This window comes from Miniopterus natalensis, chromosome 4, assembly GCF_054644295.1.
Source record: "Miniopterus natalensis isolate mMinNat1 chromosome 4, mMinNat1.hap1, whole genome shotgun sequence".
NCBI classification, from domain to species: Eukaryota; Metazoa; Chordata; class Mammalia; order Chiroptera; family Miniopteridae; genus Miniopterus; species Miniopterus natalensis.
In genome coordinates, this window is record NC_142084.1 from 71,279,013 (window position 1) to 71,298,513 (window position 19,501).

At 57.8% G+C, this 19,501-nt stretch overlaps 2 protein-coding genes across 2 annotated transcripts; one reads left to right on the forward strand and one right to left on the reverse strand.

Moving 5' to 3' along the window:
* Positions 1-373: 373 nt before the first annotated feature.
* On the forward strand, positions 374-10,226 carry DDA1 (DET1 and DDB1 associated 1). Its single transcript, XM_016209339.2, has 5 exons — positions 374-446; positions 5,020-5,100; positions 5,326-5,377; positions 6,234-6,295; positions 7,494-10,226. The coding sequence occupies exons 1-5, from the start codon at positions 444-446 to the stop codon at positions 7,602-7,604; spliced, it is 309 nt and encodes a 102-aa protein (XP_016064825.1). The 5' UTR covers positions 374-443; the 3' UTR covers positions 7,605-10,226.
* ANO8 (anoctamin 8) lies at positions 9,859-19,501 on the reverse strand. The gene is made up of 18 exons (XM_016209411.2): positions 19,286-19,501; positions 18,439-18,549; positions 18,180-18,312; positions 17,865-18,003; positions 17,681-17,777; positions 16,936-17,052; positions 16,722-16,849; positions 16,463-16,624; positions 15,998-16,150; positions 15,757-15,883; positions 15,606-15,661; positions 15,448-15,522; positions 13,854-14,663; positions 13,444-13,635; positions 13,192-13,323; positions 12,973-13,083; positions 11,530-12,223; positions 9,859-10,705 (listed from the first exon to the last, which is right to left on the reverse strand). The coding sequence occupies exons 1-18, from the start codon at positions 19,389-19,391 to the stop codon at positions 10,341-10,343; spliced, it is 3,708 nt and encodes a 1,235-aa protein (XP_016064897.2). The 5' UTR covers positions 19,392-19,501; the 3' UTR covers positions 9,859-10,340.

The window sequence follows — 19,501 nt, forward strand, 5'->3', positions numbered from 1 at the left end:
GTGGGAACCCGATGAGACACCACAGGAAAAAGCATAGCAAACGAACTAGAAAAAGGAGAGACCGGCTGAACCTCCCAGAGTTGCGGACTGCAAATCCCAAGAGGCTTCAGGGGCGCGGCCTCCGCCCACTTCCGGATTCTACTGCCCTATCGCTTCCAAGTCCCGGGCGGGGTTTTGCTCCCTCAACCGAACTTGACCACAAAAAGGAGGCGTGGCGGCCAATGGGTCCGTGACTTATCAGTATATGGCCAATGGGAGTGCGCAGAGGCCGCATATCCTGGGGCGGGGTTAGAGGACGGACCAATGACGGGAGGGCGACGGCGCCCTCACGGTCGGCTGTACGGTGGCTGGAAGTTACTGTGAGGCGGAGGCTAAGAAGGCGGCTGTGGTGGCGGCGGTGGCAGCTGAGGCAGTAGCTGAGGCGGCGACAGAGGGAGCAGAAGATGGTAAGGGCGGCCGCCAGGCCCGTACGACCCCTTCGCTCGACAAAATGGCGCCGCGAGCCCACCCACCTCCAGTAATCCCCGAATCCCTGAATCCCCCACCTCCCTGTCAGGCTCCTCAGGCTTGGCCCCGCCCCTCTCTCTGACCTATGACCTTCGACCCCTGGATCTTGCTGTGAGCTTCCTGCTGATCCCACCCTGGCTTCTCCGACCCCTCACTCCACCTAGGATTCTAGGCCCTGACACCTCATTCATTTCCGGGTCCCGGGTCCCCTGGAAATCGCCTGGGGTGAGGATGGGGTTCCAGCTCTGGCCTTGTCCTTTGCGCGCCAGGCCTTGGCCTCTCCTATTCAGGTTTTGGGAGGCCGGTCTGGGCATCAGGGCGGGAGGGGCGGGAGAGGGGTCTTGTCATCATGACATGCCCCCAAAGAAGTGCGACATCGCAGACTGTCTGGGTCCCCCAGAGCCCTGACCCCACCCCCACCATTCACGGCCCCGAAGTGCCCCTAAGAGGGAGCAACTTCATCTTTCCGATCCCCAGATCCCTTCCCTGGTAAATGTGAGTAGCAGTAGTCCAGACCTCATAGGGTTGTGACAGCTTAGGGAACTGACATCATAAAGGGTTTAAGACAGTGAACAGTTAACAGATAAGCTGGGTGACTTGGAATGGGTGACATTCTCTCCCACCTGTCTTCTCATTTTGAAGTGGGGATACCACCTGGTGGTTAGGAGTTTAAAATCCCCCTTAGGCCACTTGCTTATCTTGGAATTTGAGTATGGTGATTCTTTGGCGTTAGGTTCCAAAGTAGGATGGTGACCCAGCTTCAGAGTTGGACTGAAGTCCCCCGTCCCCCCCCACCTGCCAACATTTGGCATCCCCAGGGCTGATGAGATGATGGAAGCTTTTGTCTGGATAAGTCAAAACCCCAGGGTCCCAGCCCACAAATCACAGTCCTTGGGATGTAGTGGGGGATGGGCAAAAGAAGACTTCTGGTCAGGAAGATGGGAAAGTGGGTTCCTAGAGTGTGGGTACCCAAGCCTGGGTGTTCTTGATTCATCACTGCAATCTCATTGCCCACACCCAGTCCATAAGAGGGCTCTGTTGGCTCTGCCTCCAGAACACATCTTGAATCCATCCATGGATCCCCACCCTGGTCCAGGTGTTGCCATCTCCTGCCTGGTTGCTTGCCCCAGGCTCCTCTCTGGTCTCCTGGCCACCATCCTGCCCCCCTGGCAGTTTGTAATTTACCTGAAACCAAAGTGAGTTTTTAAAGGAGTAAATAAGATTGTGACGCTTTCTAACTTACAAAACACTCCTGGGTCTTCCTTGTAACCAGATGAATCCCCAGCACCAGGGCCCTTGCCCACTTCTATGACCTCATCTCCACTCACTGAACTCCTCCCTCCCTGAGCTCCAGTCATACCGGCCTTGTTTTCACATCCTCACACTCCAAGTCCCTACCCCCCTGTGCCTGCTTGGAATGCTCTTCCTCCTATGAGCATCACCTCCTCAGAGGGCCCCTTCCTGACTGTGGCCTCAGTGTCTCTCTTAGCACACACTACTTTTTAAATTTTCTTTTTAAATAGGTTTTTAAAAAAATGTTTTTATTGATTTCAGAGAGAGGCAGGGGGTGGGGGAGAGAGAGAGAAACATCAATGATGAGAGAGAGTCATTGATCTGATGCTTCCTGCATGCCCCCTACTGGGGATCAAACCCACAACATGGGCATGTGCCCTGACCTGGAATCAAATCGTTACCACCTGGTTCATAGGTCTATGCTCAACCACTTAGTCACACCAACTGGGCAGCACACCACTTCTTTTCCTTATTTTGCTTTGGATGGGTCACTGTTGGGCTACCCAAAAGGGGACTGACACACAGATGTTCAGTGAGTGTTTGCTGAGGCAATGGATGGCTTCTGGGCCCAGCTGTGCTTAGGATTTACCTGTGTGAGGTGAGGATTTTTCCCTGTTTCTGAGGCCTTGTTTTCCTGCTTAGCTGACAGGAAGTACAGGCAGAATCCTGCCTTCATACATTTATTCAGCACAAATGTATTGATGCTAACAGGTGCGTTCTAGGGAGTTCTGTGCCAAGCTCTTTCCTTGTTTTGTCTTATTGAGACTCAGAACAACCCTGGAAGGGGACCCTGTTATCCCTAGTTCATTGGAGAGGCTGCCAGGCTGGGAGGTCACAAGCCAGAGAGGAGCCCAGCCAGGACTGAGTGCAGGTCTGAGGCTCCTGAACCTCTAATTACTCTGCTGCCAGCCCCATCAAGCTCAGGGTGGAGTTAGCCCTGCTTTACCCTCTGCCCTTAGGGAGGTGCCAATCCAGTGAGGGAGGTAGACAAGAAGACAGATGACCTCCTTGGGGTATGAGTGTGGCTCTGGCAGAGGCCCCTGAGGTGTGTGGAGAGGGAAGGGGCAGGTGGGGTTGTTGAGCTAGGTAGAGGTTGGTAGGTGTTTCCCACATGGAGAAAAGAGGAGCATTCCTGGACGGTGGCACAATATAGACAAGGTGTATGTGGCAGGAGGCCAGCGAGGACCAAGCCCAGCCAGAGCTGTGGAGGGCTTTGAGCTGGGACAGGACCAGCAGATCTCTGTGCTTGTATCATTACTGCTTGGCAGCCCTCCCTGATCCCCCAAGACCAGCAGATCTTCTCTCCTTTGTCTTGGGCCTCACACAGCATCTCAGGGTAACCTGTTCTCAGGGACATTTTGCATTCACTGTGCAGCTCTTTGGTCCATACCTGCATCCCCTGTATTGGGTACTCCTAGGGCCAAGAGCAGGTCTACTGTGCCCTGGTGCAGGCCTGTCACATAGTAGGAGCCAGAGAAAGCCTGGTCTGGCTGGATGAAGCTGGCCCCATAGTCTCAGGCCGAGCTGGGGCAGGGGTGCTGGGGCAGGGAAGGCAGGATTGAGGGGCTTTGAACTGGCTTTGGAGGAGTATGTCACCCAGATAGGAGAGCCACCTCCTGGGTGGAAGTGGGAGGCCTGTCCACATTCCAGCGTCCCTGGCTGGGACACCACCAAGGTCTTACTGGGGCTCCACCAGAGGTGAGGACACCTGCTTCCTGCCTGCCCCAGACGGTGGCAGATCACTTGAACAGCGGCTTCTCCAAGGATGCAGCACCTAGGCTCAGGCATGGGGATGGACCCCCACCCCCAAGGGGATGGTTAACGTAGCCTCTTGGGGTTCCGAGCCCTTGGATTTCAGACAGGGAAACTGAGCCACTGACATGTCACATAACAGGAGCTTGGCTTCTGAGGTTGGGCAAAGCTGGATTCATATTGCCTTCCTCATTTTCTTGTTGGCGCCGGAGGATCCCAGATGAGTGCCATGTTACCATTCTGCCTCAGTTTCCTCATCCTTATGGTAGGGTGATTCCAGATAGGGAAGCTCTTGGCCCAGGGCAGGCCATGTGGGAAACCCCTCCCTGGCTGTCCCACTCCAGGCATGATGACAGTGTTGCACTCCTGATCTACTGGGAAGTCACTCCCTGCCCACAGCTCTTGGCCTTTATTCCTCCCCTTGCACCCCCATCCTCTTGTGCCTCAGTTTCCTGAGGTGGACATGGCTTCAATTGTCCTTTATTTGTCCATCTTGTGTCTAAGTCCCCCCTGATCCCCAGAGTCAGGGTCCTCCTGCTCCAGAGCCCTCGCTCTTGCTTTCCCAGCTGACGCCAGAGTGTTAGGGACAAAGGACTTTTCAAGAGTTGGGCAGTGAATGAATTCTGTTGCTGGCTCCCCAGCACCTGTGGGCCTGAAACCTCTGGCGCTGAGCCTCTGCCCCAAGCAGCTGGTGGCAGGGAGGAGCAGTCTGCTTTTTCTGTCTCTGGCCCTCACCTTGGGAGGCCTCCCTGCTTCATGGGGCAGCCTTTGGGTTGTGGGTACCCCAGGAACAGCCCCTGAACTGACCCCGGTCTGCTCAGCTTTAGGAAATAGCATTAGGAAAAGTCCAGCCAACTTTAAAAACCTGACACTGACACACTGAAGTTGTATTTCTGAATTTTCTTGGAATTCAGAAGTCAGTCAACCCTGGAATCCCAGTTCTGTGTTGTGGCAGCCCATGTCCTAGCCACTCTGTCCCCTTCTGGTCCCCAACCCCATTTATTGCCACCCTGGCCTGTGGGATTTCTTAGGGTGGACAAGCCATTCTCCTTTTGGGTGCCTACCTAATGAAGGTGAATAAATGGAGACAAGACTGGGAGTTTAATATTCACAAGCATAGCGGGCAGATCTACAGTTGGACAGGCCTGGTCTGACTCCCCACCCTGCCCCACCCTGCTGCTTGCTTGTGGTGTGACTTTAAACAAATGGCCTGTGCTCTCTGAGCCTCAGTTTTCCCACCTCTGGACATGTTACAGGGCTGTTGTGAGGACTCTGACGTAGAATGTGTACTTCCCTTGGGGTTGGTTACTTTTTTCTGGTTAGGTGGCCATCTCAAGCATGTGTTCAGGGAAACTTAGAACAGAAAGAGGGCAACTGGAAGTTACCTGGAAGCCCTATTCACCACCCTACATTCTCCTGGGCTCGCCCCTACAGGGTTTCTCATTTACCCTTTTTTCTGTCTTTTAGGCAGATTTTTTGAAAGGACTGCCAGTCTACAACAAAAGCAATTTTAGTCGATTTCATGCTGACTCTGTGTGTAAAGCCTCGGTGAGTGCAGGTTCAGTGAGCTGGGGGGTGGGGCAGGGGTCTGGGGTGATGTGCACCACCCCCATCAGCATCTTGCTGGGAACAGAGGCTGATCTTTAAGCCTCGCCTCACCTAAGATATTCATGCATCTTCTGATCTGCATTGGAGGGTGGGTGCCAAGTCAAGGGGTGAGGGGACCCTAGTAGACCTGCACTCCTAACCCATGTCTTCTGGACCCTCCTGCAGAATCGACGCCCCTCAGTCTACCTGCCCACGAGGGAGTACCCATCCGAACAGAGTAAGTGGCTTCTGACACTCTGTGTCATCTAGGCTGCTAAGAGGAAAGGTTGGAAGGTGATGTAGGAGGTGACTCATGGGATGCTGGTCAGCTCCCAGCTCTTGGGAATAGTGGGAAGTGTTGCTTTCTCCACAACCCTCCTCATCTCCACACTGGCATCCATATCCAGCCCCTTGGGGGGCCCCAGTCAGCCCTCATCTACTGCTCACTGGCCCCCTCCCCATCACCTGGCATCAAGTCAGGTGTCCCCTGTCAGCTCCATAACACCCTGAAATGAGTACTGTGGGACAGGGGCCCAGCCCAACCTGGGGTGGGCAGCATGGGGGGAGGTTGTCTAGGTGGAGAGGCCTGCAGGGAAAGGCCTGGAGCCTACAGTGTGGGAGGTTGTCATGGCCGTGGTGTTTTATTTTAATCATGAAAAAGGATCCACATGGACCCTGCTGATTGGCTTCTGTGGTCACTGGGGCTCAGCTATGTAGATCTGTGCTCCTGGTTGGCCTGGGAAGACATGTGTTAGCCTACATGCCAGAGCTCCTCCCCAGCCACAGAGTGGAAACCAGAATGCAGTAGTGGACTCTGAATTTCTGAGAAGGAGGGACTCCAGTGCAGCTGTCTTAGGCTCCTGGTAGTGGCTGTGGGCTCAGGAGGGAAAACCCTGGGCTTCCTGAAATCTCTTAGGTTGGAATACTGACTCGAGTCCCAGAAAGGCCACTCAGGGCAGAGATGGCCCCAAAGGCCAAGGAGGGATGAGCACCTTCCTGGGAGGGGCAGTGCTGACCAGGAGGGAGGCTGGGCCATCTGCAGCATCTTCCTGTAGCCCCTTCCTGCAACTTTGTCTTTCCTCTTTCCTCTTCAGTCATTGTGACAGAAAAAACGAATATCCTTTTGCGCTACCTACATCAGCAATGGGACAAAAAGGTAAGGCACATGGGGTTCGGGTGCTGGGACTTGGGGAACACAGTGCCCAGCACAAGGGCTCTGAGTGGGGGAAAGACATGGGTCTGGGAGATGGGGGATTCAAATGGGGTCTTGAGGTCTGAACAGGAGTTTGATAGGTGATCCAAGAGAGGGAAGAGTGTTTCAGAGGAGGCAATGGCTGTGCAGAGGCCACAGAGCTCAGGGATGAGCAGGACCTTGGCCAGCCATACCAAGGCTCAGGCACCTCCAAGGCCCTCCTCCCAGAGCCTGCAGCCAGCACTGCCCTGGTGGCAGATGGACTCTAGTGTGATTATCTGGAATCTTTGTTCAGTGGCAAAACTTATAGGTGATTAAAATCCAGGCCATACAAGAGGGTGTGGTTGCCATGAAAAGCCATCTCCCCTCCCATCCCCCCAAGAGACTACCTTTTTAAACATACAGGATATTTTTCTCTTTCTGTATTGAAAATCCTTACGTTTTTTAAATTTTATTTTTAATATGTTTTTATTGACTTGAGAGAGAGAGACATATTGATCGGCTGCCTCATGCACTCCCCCTATTGGAGATCGAGCCTGCCACCCGGGCATGTGCCCTGACCAGGAATTGAACCAGCAACCTCTCAGTGCATGGGACGATGCTCAACCAACTGAGCCACACCGGCCAGGGCTCTACATGTTGTTTTATAATGAACTCAGTTTGTTTTCTCGCCTAACATTGAACATCTGACAGCAACCTGCTCTGGGCAAGACTGAAGGGGGACCCCATGGTGAAATGACTGCTTAGAAAACTTGAGCTGGCCCACACTGGCCCCTTCCTCAGCCCTACAGGCCTTAATTCCCAAAAGTGGGGAAAGGAGGTTTTCCCAAACTGGGGCCACTTTCCTCTTCTGTGGCAATGCATAGGCTTCCCTGGGGGGCTCACAAAGGCCCTTGTGCTTCAGTAGAGTGCATCGCTCCACTGAGCATTTGGGGCCATACGTGGGTCATCGTGAGACATGGTGACTCTTTGTAGTACCCATTACAGGCACACAGCTCCAGTTGGACTGTGGCTTAGTGGGGCAGGTGTGGTGAGGGGATGCACAGCCAGGGGCCCTGGGTTTACTGCCCTGCTTCAGGCCCAGCTCTGTGACTCCTACAGCAGGATTTTGGGAAGTCACCTAAGTGAAGTCTCAACAGCCCTTCTCCTTCCCCATCCCCAGAACGCTGCCAAGAAGAGAGACCAGGAGCAAGTAGACCTCGAGGGTGAGAGCTCAGCGCCTCCCCGCAAGGTGGCACGGACCGACAGCCCAGACATGCACGAGGACACTTAAGACTCATGCTCCCCTATAGGTGCCTCCTGTCTTTGTCTGCTCCTCACCCGCCTGCTGTGTGTAAGCACCCTGCCCGCCCGCCCCACTGGCCCACCCGCCCACACCCCGCCATGCACACCACTTTCAACCTCATAGGAGCCGATGTATTTATTTTCCTTGAGTCTTTATTTATGCTGTAAAATGTACCGAGCGATGGTTAAAGGGGATGTCAGACCCAGTAGTGTGATGTTGGTAGATGCTTCTTAGAAAACATTGTTATTCATCACCCCACCCCACCCCACCCAAGATCCCTTCTTCCTGCTCCCCAGTCCTCTTCTGGAGAACCAGTGTGTGTCTGCAAGAATCTAGAGATGGGCCCTGCTGCAGCTGGGTGACGGGTGGGGCCCTTCTTCCCACTTCCATCCACTGGTCCGGCCTTACAGACTTGGTCTTGACTCCCGTTCCACCGGGACCTATTCTGTGCCCGGACCCTGCCTGAGAGTACGCCATGGGGAGAAGTCAACCCTTTCGGAACTTTCTCTTAAGTCATTTTATCATGAACTGGTGCGTGCTCCGTGTCCACCCCAATAAAAGGATCTTTCCTACTTGATCTTGAGTCTTTGCTCCATGAGCCTCAGCTCCAGAGGACGGAGCCACTGAGAGTTGTCCCATCATCTCCAAGAGAAGCCAAGAGGGGCCCCCAAGACCAGCTGGATTCTCTTGTGGGCTTGCTGCAGCCATCTTGCTCAGAGCCAAGACCTGCCTGGACCCACCCTTCTGCTTCACCTGCCAAGTGTCCCTGAGGATCAGGACACCCCCGAAAGACAGTCCACACCACCAAGGACAGAGCTGTGGTGGATCCCACATCCAGGACATTGACAAGCAGCCCACCAGCCACTGTGGAGACAGCCCAGGTGGCCTGGCTTCACAAGCCCCTTGCTCCAAGAGAATGCACATGAGTGCAGCGGAACAAAGGGGGCGTTCAGGCTCCAGGCAGAAGGTTTGAGGTCCTCAGCACTGGGCCCAGGGCCCAGGGGAGGGCTGCTTCTCCCTCCACCAGCCCTGAATGGGGGCATGGTATTAGAGGGTGGTGAGGGGTTGGGTCATGGAGCTGGAAGGGGTGCCTGCCCCAGATTATCCTCATGGAGGGTCCTTCCTGAGCCAGATTGCTTGGGCCTGGGCTGCCCAGCACCACTCTGGTGGAAGGTTCCAGGGTAGGCCATCCAGTTGTTTCATGGGGCCAAGGGTTTTTGCCTCCCAGCTCCTGGTGGTGGTCATACCGTGGGCTCAGTGTTGGGTCCGTGTGGTTACAAGGCAGGTGCTCAGGAAATGCAAGCTTGATGGTGTTTGTGCAGAGGTGGCTGAGTCCCTGGAGGCTCTCTGACCCATTAGAAATCCCTAGTCCCAAGGGCTGGTCTGACCATGGCAGGCAGCTGGCGTTGCTGTTTGTTAGTAACTGAGAGGCTGGTGGGACATCAGCTTCAAAGCCATTGGGCAGAGCAGGAGCAGGCAGCACCCACACCCTCGCCTCCCTGGCCCTGGTTCCTCTGAATCATGCCAGTGCCATCCATAGTGGGGGTCCCACAGCCATGCCCCACCCCCACCCATATTTCTTGGGTGCAGGCCTTCAGCTGGCTTCCCCCCACTACTGCCTTTAGGTCCCTCCTTACTCTGCTCCACCAAACACCAAACTCTGCCTTCCCACACCTCTGTGCCTTTGCACAGGCTGCTCTCCTGCCTCTAGTGAACCCCAATTTTTCTTCCATGGCCCTCCACAGTGCCCCTTCCTCACACTGGCTCCCCCAGCCCTGGGGTTAGGCCCATTCAGGCTCCAAGACTTTGGATGTGGAGACATGTGAGGTGTGCAGGAGTGATCACACAGGGAAGTCCCAATGACTATGGTCTGACAGCCATCCTGCAGTAGGGCATCCTAGCCATTCCCCAACTCCACCCTGTCTGTCCAGGGATCTCCAAAATGCACCATCCCCTCAACATTTCAACTCGGGGGCAAGGTGCCTTCCGATTTTCATGCCCCAACTTCTTCCTACCACCCCTGGCTCCTGAAATGGCAGCCTAGGAGGTGGGTGTACCAGGAAGTGCAACTGATAAGGGAAACAGTGTCGGCCCAGTCACCCTGCAGGGTTGCAGCTCAGGACCCAGACCTAGCACCCAAACAGCTGAGTCTTTTCAGCATTTGAGATTTCTTCCTTTGTTTAGGAGGCTGAAGACATAGCAGGCTCAGTAGCTCCTCCCAGGGGCCTGGAGTTGACCCCAAAATCTGGGCTGTCTTAGAGGTGGTACAGTCCAGAGTTTTTCATGTGGCCTCCAGATCCAGTTCTTAGGAGGAGGCACCAAGGTTACAAAATAGGAGGAACATCCACCTCAGGCTTACCAGGCCCCAAGAGTCAGTGTCAGCCTCAAGTCACTGGGGCCCCTGAACTGTGTTTCCATTGCTCCATCCTCAGGCACTGTTGAAATATACTTTTTATTGCATTTCTGCCGTTTTACAAAAATATGACAAAATAAATTAAAAACAAATAAATAATCGCCTGTTCTGTGTGTTTTGTTGTTTTGGGGGGGTTTCATTTTCCCCATTCTAGTCAAAAGGAAAACGGCAGATAGGGGGAACAGGCCCTCACCCCAGGAGGGGGAGGCCAATAGTGGGAGCTGAGAGGACCAAAGCATGTTTTCTGGGCAGTGGCCACCCATTGGTGACTGCTATTGCATGAGAACAGGAAGGCAAGGTGCCAGGCAGAGCTAATGCCAGCCACTTGGCCAGCATGCAGCCTGGGGGCTGGGGCTGGGAGAGGCTGAAGGGGACTCAGGGGGCTCAGAGGATGGTGGCAGAGGCAGAGGCGCAAGGCTGTAGAAGCTGGTGTCACCTGGCAGGGGCTGGGGGGCTGGCGGGGGCCCAGCCAGGGCACATGGCGGGCACTCTGCATTGGTGGCAGGGGCCTGGCGGGGGGCAGCACCTTCGCCTCCACAGCCCCAAGGCCCATCCCACTGCCAACAGCTGGCGGGCGGTGTTGGGGGCCTGGGCAGAGGCGTTGGCGTTGATGGCACGGGGCTTCGGCTGCTGCGGGTGCGAAGGGCTGGGGTGCTCACTGGGGCCAGTGCTGTCCCTGCGGAGGTGAGAGGGGCTGTTCCGGAGAATGCCGCCCCGCTGTCACCAGACCCCACTCAGAACCCTGCCTGCACTCCCTCCCAGCTTCTAGGCACATCAGGGCCTTATTGCTTCTGATCAGTTTTGGGGTGCATCCCCTGCCTGCAGCACTGTGCCTTTCCCCCTCTGGGGAGACGTCAGTCTGAGGAAGTCCCTCTGACTTCAGACCTAAGTCCTGGTCGTGCAACTTCCACCTCATGGGCTCCCTGGTAATGGGCAGCTGGGCTCCTGGCTAGGGTTGGGACAGGTGAGGTGGGAGAGGCCAGGGGTGAGGCCTGCCTCTCTGCTCAGCTGGTGGGTGTAGCCTGTGACCAAGCTGGCTGAGCTTCCTGGTTGGGCAACCTCCAGGAAGGCCGCCTTGAACACTGGGCTTCAGGATGGGGACTTGCATAGAGGCCTGGGGGTCCAGTACCCCCAGAGTGAGCTGGGTATAGACTCATGGGGGCAAGAGAGGCTGGGCCAGGTGGTGAAGGGGCCTCCTTCATCCCTGCTGGCACTGGAGCTTGACAGGCCAGGTGCCCTGGGAGGGCACCAGGACAGGGGGCATTGGCATCCCTCCCTGGGGTAAGGAGGGTCAGGCACAGGGCTCCAGGCACTGGAGGGTCCTGGAGAGACTGAGCAGTCTCTACTGAGAGGTTTCAGGTACCATGGATCCAGGTCCCCAACCAAAACCAGAGACCAGGCCACTTCTGTCCCCTTCAGCCCCTCTCCCCAGGCCTGGCTACCCTACCATACCCCCAAATCCCAGCCCAGAGTCCCCACCCCCGAGTTAAAGCTTGTGACCTGAGCCTTCTTCTTCTGGCCGGAGGACATCTGGCTCCTCAGCCGCAGCCTCGTCCGCAGGCCCACTGCGCTGGGCCCAGCCGCTGCCACCGCCACCGCCACCACCACTGCTACCACCAGGGGTCCCATCCAGCCGGACCTGCCCGCCCACCCCATTGGCCCCGGCCTCAGCCCGGGCCCCACTGCCAAAGGGGAAGAGCTTGCTGGCATGGAAGGCCTTGGGTGGCGAGTGGCTGCGCTCGGGCTCCCGCCGGGTCTCAGGTGACTTGAGGAACTTGAAGCTGAGGAAGGCGGGCAGGCGGGTATCGCTGCCTGTGGGTGACTGAGCAGGGGTTGGCCGCGTGGTGGGGCCGGGCCCAGTGCCTGCTATTGAGGACGTGGCCCCTGACGACAAAAACTTGCCCTGCAGCGGGATGATCTGCTTGAGCTTCATGACATTGTTGGGCGCCAGCAGGGACCCTGGGCGCTTGGGCCGCTCGGAACCGTGGCCACTCACCCCACTGCCCTTGGCCTTGGCTGAGGCCTTCTCAGGGGCAGCGGGGTCCGACCCGGAGCCCTCGGCCCGGGTCTCCTCACGGCCGCTGGTGTCACGCTCCCGCCGGGCATGGTGCTCTGCATGGCGCTGGCGCTCCTCCTCCTCCCGTCGCCTCCGCTGCTGCTGCTGGTAACGGTGTTGGGCCTGGCGCTCGTGTCTCTGCCGGCAGAGTGGGCCATTAGAGGAACTGGGAAGAGAGGGTGTGTGAGCTCTTTGCAGAAGTGGGGAAAGATCTAAACACTTATTGGGTGCTCACTGCATCTCTTGACCCACACCAGTGCTTTCTGAAAACTGAGAAGAACATTTACTGGCCGCCAACTGTCTCAGCCATGTGCCAGAAACCATCTTACGAATTGGTAGAGTATAAACAGATATTGGGTCTCAGTGGTCTTCTGCTTTCTAGAAAACTGGCAGGAGACAGAGCCATGACTGGCACAGAACAGAGTCCACACTGGCCAGTTCAGTTGCCACATGTGGCTTTGTCAATGTTAATTCAAGTGTGCATTAGCCAGCTGTTCTGAGGGGCTACACGGGCAGCAGGCACAAGACATTTCCATCACTATGGAGAGCTCCGTGGATTGGATTTGGAGAGCTCCAAGGGTTGGCGCCCATGAGCTCATTGACCCATTCTGAAGCTTTCTGAGGAATGTGGCAGAGGCTGGTCTTCTAGGAAGCATCAGCTGTGTCCCTGACCCTGAACGGGATGCTGCTGGACAAGCTGGTGGTGACTGAATGTTCAGAGTACCAGCCTGGTGCTGGATGCCTCCAGGATTCCAGAAGGGACCAGGTCCATTTGGCACACTAATTATTACACCAGGCTCTGCACACTTGCCTTCCTGCTAAGGCCAGGGCCACCAGCCAGGCAAGGAAATGGCCCAATGAGCAGAGCCCATCCCCATCCCGAGTACCTTGAAGGCCTCCCGGCGCTGGTACTCGAGCTTGGCCATCTCCTCGGCCACCCACCCTGGGATGTCAGGGATGGCCACATGGATGAGGTACTTGAGAAGCAGAGCGAAGTGCTGAGGTGATAAAGGAGAAGGTTGGAGACTGCAGGCTTGGGGATGCCCGCCAGCTGCCTGGCTTCCTTGTCAGACTGCCCAGCTTCCTCGCCTGGCCCCCAGCCCTACCTCAAGCACTACCACGGACACAATGGCCGCCTCGGGACTGAGCCAGGGGAAGAGGCGCTGCAGCTGCCCGCACTGGCCAATGAGATAGCAGTTGACAATGATTGCCAGGACACCCATGGCCTCCATCACCTTCTGCAGGGGGACACAGTGGGGCTCAGGTGGGGTCAGCCCTCCTTTCTGGGCCTTGTGCTCCTTCCCAGTGCACCCCATCTCCCTGTGCACCTCAGCTTGGAGCCCTTGGCCCTCCCACACCTGCCACTGGCCGATGCTCTCGACCCGCTGCCCAAAGGGCCGCTGCAGCCCCGTGCACAGCTTGAGGGCATCACTGCGGATCTCAATGAGGTTGTTGACCAGGGCGCACAGCGCAGCCAGGGGGAAGGCAGACGAGAAGAGCACGACGTAGCCAAACTGCACGAACATCTCCTGGTAGTCCTGGAATGTGTCCTGCGGGCGGGCGCCTGCTCAGACCAGGACACCTCCTCCCTTAGACTACCTTTCTCTGTCAAGTCCACCTCCCTTAGGTTATCCCATATGGACCCCGAGCCTCCCCTTCTGACAGGCTCCTGATTACATCAAGGGCCCGTTATTTGCCCACACCTCCACCATCAGACTGTGCCCGCCCCTCTGAGGGCCCTGCCTCCACCCTCAGACACCTGCCTTACCTCATACTTCTTCATACAGCTCTCAAGCTCAGCCTGGGTGAGCTGGGGTGAGTGCTCCTCCTCGGGCGGGTCGATCCAAGAGGACCGATTCTGCCGCCGCTGCTTCCGGGCCAAGTTGCCTGAGCCGGCCTCCAGCTCTGGGCCCCCATCTGGCCCCTGGTCATGGCCCTCGCCCCCAGCCCGGCGGAGCAGGACAGCTGGGGGCTCCCGCTCAGGGCTGCCAGGAGCCCCCTCCACCTCATCATCCTCCTCGGCTAGTGTGAACACGCCCGGCTCCAGCCCCTTCTCCACCATCGTGGGGCTCCCCTCCTCCAGGAGGGCTTCCGGACTTGGGCCAGGCTGATGCCGCCCAACCCCCCGCTCAGCAAAGCTGACCTTCTTTAGCCGGAGCCCGCAGTCCAGGAGGCCGCCCTCCTCACCCTCGTCCTCGTCCTCCTCCTCCTCTTCCTCCTCGTCCTCGTCGTCGTCCTCCTCCTCCTTGGCCCCCCTCAACCCGTTCCTCACCTCCCCACCTTCCCCTGTGGGCCGCCGTTCCACTGTGGCCTCTTCCTCCTCCTCGGGTGCCCCGCAGCCCCCGCTGAGACACCTGCGGCCCCCTCCGCCACCACTGCCACCAGCCTCTTCGGCCTGGGGTTCAAGGTGGCAGGGTGCAGGGCGCCGAAGGCTGAGCAGGCCAAGGAGGGCCTGGGCCAGCTCCCAAGCGGCCCGCAGGCTGAGCTCGCCTCGGCCCAGCCGCCGGTATAGGTGTGGCTGTAGGACCTCGCGAACGTTCTGAAGAAACTGGCGGGTGATCAGCAAAGTGGCCAGCATCTGGGGGCAGGAAAGGTGCACAGAGAGGCTGCGTGGGGAGCAGGCAGGGCCCTGGGCACCAGGACAACCTACGAGGATGGGGCCCCCGCCCTCCCCGAGCACATTTCCAGGCACCTCCTCTGAACTCAGTTCCTAAACTCTGCCCTTTGGGACAACCCTGGACAGAGTCCCCAGCCTCTGCAGCCCCTATCACTGTTCACCTGCCACCAACCACAGCCCAACCAGTCATGGTGCTCCTAGCCAATCTTGCTGTGGGTTCAGGGCCACCCTGCTTGCAGCACCACCTGGGAGCTCAGCCACTGCCCAGGGCCTTGAGCGACCCCTGCCATCTGCACCGAGCCAGTGGAGCCCTATCCCCTCATGGCATGCACCCTCAGCTTGTCATGAGGCCCCCAGCACAGCCACACTGCCTGCCCAGCGAGGCCCCTCAGGCTCGCCACCTGCCCATACTTTGGCCTGGGCCAGGTGCAGGAGCCCCGGAGGGACAGGAGGAGCAGGTGGAACCGCAGGGCCACGAGCGGGGCCAGCACCGCCCGAAGCTGCCGCTCGAGGCTCTGGGACAGGGACAGGACGAGCAGGAGCTGTGAAGGGACCGACGAACAGGCAAATGGACAGATGGTGGGCAACAGGCAGAGAGAGGACACACAGATGGATGGATGGACAGAAAGGAGAAAAGGATGGAGGAAGGGGGAGGGGCTGGAGAGCCCGTGGACCCCTTGGGCCAGGTCTGGCCCCACCATTTGCCACCATGGGGGTGGGGCACTACCTCGAGTCAGGGTCTCACCTCTTTCAAGCGCTCCATGTCCTTGAGGTAGAAGCCAATGTAGAAGAGGCTCAGGTAGGAATTGATGAACTGGAACTGTGGGAAGTAGCTGGGTGGTCATCCTCTTGCCCCTTGTCCCCAGGAGCCCTGCCCTGCCCCACCTGCTGGCTACCACTCACCAGAACAACCTTAATAATGAGGTGCTTCTCATAGGCGCTCTCCAGCCGATAATTCTCTGGGGATCAAAGGGGCAATTGAAGGGGAGGCCTGGATTCCCTGTGGGCACTGAGGATCTTCCTCCCCACAGGAACCTTCCCTTAAAGGTCATACCCATGTCATTGAGCCATATGGCAAGTTTCTTGTAGCCCTCTGCACTTATGCTGACCAGCAGGGCCAGCACGACCTTGGGCAGGAACCTGGCAAGGCGGGGCAGCCCCTTCACACTCAGCACGAGATCCTGCAGGGGCAGAGAGTTCATGGGTCACCCTGGCAGCTGCTCTAGGCTCAGGCTGGACCTGGACAGCTGGTCACCAGGTCCAGGCTGGGGCCAGGGCTGGGGACTGGAGATCACCTGCAACTGGAAACAGCCGAGCATGAGCAGGAACACGCAGGCCAGGCAGGTGAGGCATAAGGGAACACTCACAAACAGCTGAAAGAACAGCCGCTTCCAGGGTGGATAGTAGAACTCCTCGGCCCGTGTCACTGGGCTGATGCGTCGCACACCCTGTTGGAGGGAGGGAGGGGCCAGGTCCAGCTTGGAGGCAGAGGGGCTGCCCCGTCCCCCCACACCCTTACCAATACTTTGAAGTCTATCTCCCTCCAATATGTCTTTGCTTTGCCAGTGCCCCCTTCCCAGTCTCTCAAATCCAATTTCCCACCTTTGTCCTCTGGGTATGCAGGTCTCCACCCCCCCCACTTGGCACACCCTTTTTGATGCTGTAGCTGGATTTCACACTTCCTATCTTTGTTCTTAGAGTGCTCCCCACCTCCACCCCCCATTCTTGGGAGTCCTTGGACTCAGCAACCTCTGACTGACCCTGAACTGGGGTCGTGGCTCCTCCACGGTTTCCCCTGGTGAATCCAGTGTCCCCCACTTGTAGGCCAGCTCTGCCCCCCTCCGTTTCCACTCTTCCAAGAATAGTGTTGACCAGACAACGTTGAACAGGGCAAAGACCACACAGGATACATCCTGGCTTGTCTGGGGGTGGCAGAGCAGGGTTCAGCTATTTTCCAGGCTGGCCCAGGGAGGAGGGTGTCTCAGGTGCCCCAGCCCACACCTGGCCCATGCCCAGCACCTGATCGGCTTCTGTGAATGTGTACAGGACAGAGCCAAAAACAGCTGGATATACCATCGCCGACGTATAGAAGCCCAGCCAGGCAAAGTACATGGCAATCTTCACACCAAAATAGTCGCAGATCTCATCTACAGGGGTGGGTGGGTGGGAAGGGGTTCCCAGTCAGCCCTGCCCTCTTCCTGGGATTCCTGCACTCCCCCGGCCCAGGCCGCACCTAGGGGCTGGTTTTCACACACAGCCTGCACCCATGACTTCATAAGGCGGTTCAGGATGCGTTGCTCATGGACCGGGAACACTTGCTGGATGATCCCACGGGCCGCCAGCTCAGGGACTGTTGGGAGACAAGAATGGTAACCCTTGGCACTCTGCCTGTACCTGGCCTAGCCATACCCCTTTGGCTGAAACCCAAGTCACAACTTTTTGCCTGCTTTTAAACCTGCAGAGGCTCTTCTCAGAGGAGGAGTTCTGGGTGGTTGGAATATCTGGTTTTCCTCCAGAATTTGGGAGATGTAGGCAAAGGTGGGAAAGGGTACAGGAAACCTAGAAGGGTGGGGTCCCAGTGGGGAACCACGTTCTTAAATAAAGCCACTGGCTCATTGCTCTGTATGTCTGAGGAATGGCGCCAAGTTGGCATCAGAAGGTGAATTACAATGGCTGATTTCCTGGAAAGGAAACTGAGGCCCAGGGCCACACAGCACAATACACGAGAGTGTGCTGTCCATGGTCCTGCTCCTGCCTTATCCCAGACCCAGAAAAGGTTCTTGTGGGGTGGCCACTTGGGGGATAAGCCCCACCCTTTGCTAAGGCCACGCCCCTTCAATTCGTGGGCTCTAGGCCCCACCCGGCTCTTTGCTAGCCCAATTGTTGTACCTAGGCCCCGCCCTCCTGCCGTAATAGGCTGTCCTCTAAGAGGCCCACCCAACTAACCACACGTGGAGGGTGGGCCCCGCCTCACTCACTGATTGGCTGGTCCTCCAGGAAACGTACATTGTGCAGTGCCTCACCCTGCTTGGCTCGCAGGTTCTGAAGCCAGAATCTGATGATGCTCTGGCGCTCCTGCAGGGGACAGGGCATGAGTACAGCGAGTAACTGCCTGCAGACTAGGGATGTGCAGGATGTGCGCTGCGGGCTAAGCCTGCACACCTGGGAGGTGAAGAAGCGTAGCTCACTCTCCACGTTCTCATAGATAAAGTCCTCCTCGCAGGAGAAGCCGCGGGTACCCCCTCCAAACTCAGCCTTCACTGCTTTACGCAGACCCAGCTCGTCGGCCCCTCGGAGTAGGCTGCGGGAAGGCAGGGGAGGCGGATCACGGGAAGACCCTGGCTCACCATCCTGGAGCTAGGGATGGTGCACCTGGCGGCCGCCTGAGTCATAGAGCGGCTGGACCTTGTAGTTGGTGCTTGGAAAAGCAGGGAGCTGGGTGTCAGGGTCAGCGAGAGGCCAGGGCCAGGGACTCGCCTCTCATATGTGGCGGTGACGAAGAAGGCATAGGCACGCGTGTGGCGGTGGTGGCGGACTTGCACTATGAGCTCAGGGATGCCCACACGGATGTGGTTCAGCAGCCATAGCAGCGTGTGGTCATCCGTTGTATCTGCCAAGGGACGCAGGGGCTTATGACTCTTGCCAGGATGGGTACGAGGCCTCTTACAGACTCCCACTCAGGGGAGCCCAACTCAGGGGAGCCCGGTCTGAGCACTGTGCTGGTGGGCACAGGTACCTGGGAAGGTCATCAGTACGTCGCAGTTCTCCGTGGGCACAGTCTTCATCCAAGCCTTGTGGGACACCAGGTATCGACCCGCTTGCAAGAGCCGCTTCCCAAAAAGCTTATCTGGGGGACAGACCGGGGTCAGGCCACTTCTGGACCAGGAGCCTGGCCTCCAGCCCTTGCCCCTGCTCACACTCTCGCCAGGGCTCCTGGGCACTCTGCCTGGCTTTCAAGGCCCTGCAAGCTCTCGCCTTGGCTTGTTTCCTTGCCTTCAAGCCCCTGCACCAGCAGAACCCTCCTCCAGGAACGCCCTTCCCCTAGAACCTCTTACAAATCTTACTCATTCTTGATGCCCAGCTCTGCCTCCGAAACCATAATTGATGGGGCAGCTCACTCATAGTCCTGAGAGCTTCACCATATTATGTCAGCGAGTCCTCACATCTGGGTGTGGTTCTTACCCCCATTAGATAGGTGGGGAAACTGAGGTCCAAAGCATTTAAGTCACGCGCCCAAGGTCACACAGCGGAGCTGGGGTTCGAACCCAAAACTGTATGATTCTGTACCCTTTGCGGAGGGGAACTCTCAAGCGCATCCCTGCCTGGCTGCGATCCGGTAGCCCAAAGAGTGACCGGGCTTAGCCTGGAGTCTGGGCTCTAGGAGGGGCGTGTCCGTGTCTCTACGCTGGGACCCCCGCCCGCTGCACCGTTCTGGCGGCGCCTGCTCTGCCGCAGCCGCAGTGCCAGGCCCCTCCACTGGACTCCAGGCCGGAGTCAGCTGACCCCAATTCCCCTCCCCGTCCAGCCGCCGCGCGTACCCCAGGCACCTGCAACCCTGACTGATGCAGCCGCCCCACACCTACCCAGAACTCCGGACGCCGGGGCTGCAGGCTCGCCCTCTGGCGGGGGCCTCTTGCCCCGCTCGCCCTCCAGGGACGTGCCCCCAGCTCCAGAGGTAGCTTCGGCCATGGCAAGGGCAGGGGAGGGCAGGTCAGCGGCTGCGGGCGGCCGAGGCGCCGGGGGTCCGCGAGCGCATGGGGCCGGTGCAGCCGCGTAGCGCGCCAGAGGAGGAAACAAAG

Excerpts from the sequence above, each read along its gene's own strand:
- ANO8 (XM_016209411.2), bottom strand. The coding sequence starts at position 19,391 with ATGGCCGAAGCTACCTCTGGAGCTGGGGGCACGTCCCTGGAGGGCGAG. Across the intron at positions 18,004-18,179 it reads GTCACCGCCACATATGAGAG|CCTACTCCGAGGGGCCGACG; the intron begins GCGAGTCCCTGG and ends GCCTTCCCGCAG. Across the intron at positions 16,625-16,721 it reads CATTCACAGAAGCCGATCAG|ACAAGCCAGGATGTATCCTG; the intron begins GTGCTGGGCATG and ends TGCCACCCCCAG.
- DDA1 (XM_016209339.2), top strand. Across the intron at positions 5,101-5,325 it reads ACTCTGTGTGTAAAGCCTCG|AATCGACGCCCCTCAGTCTA; the intron begins GTGAGTGCAGGT and ends ACCCTCCTGCAG. Across the intron at positions 6,296-7,493 it reads ATCAGCAATGGGACAAAAAG|AACGCTGCCAAGAAGAGAGA; the intron begins GTAAGGCACATG and ends CCCCATCCCCAG.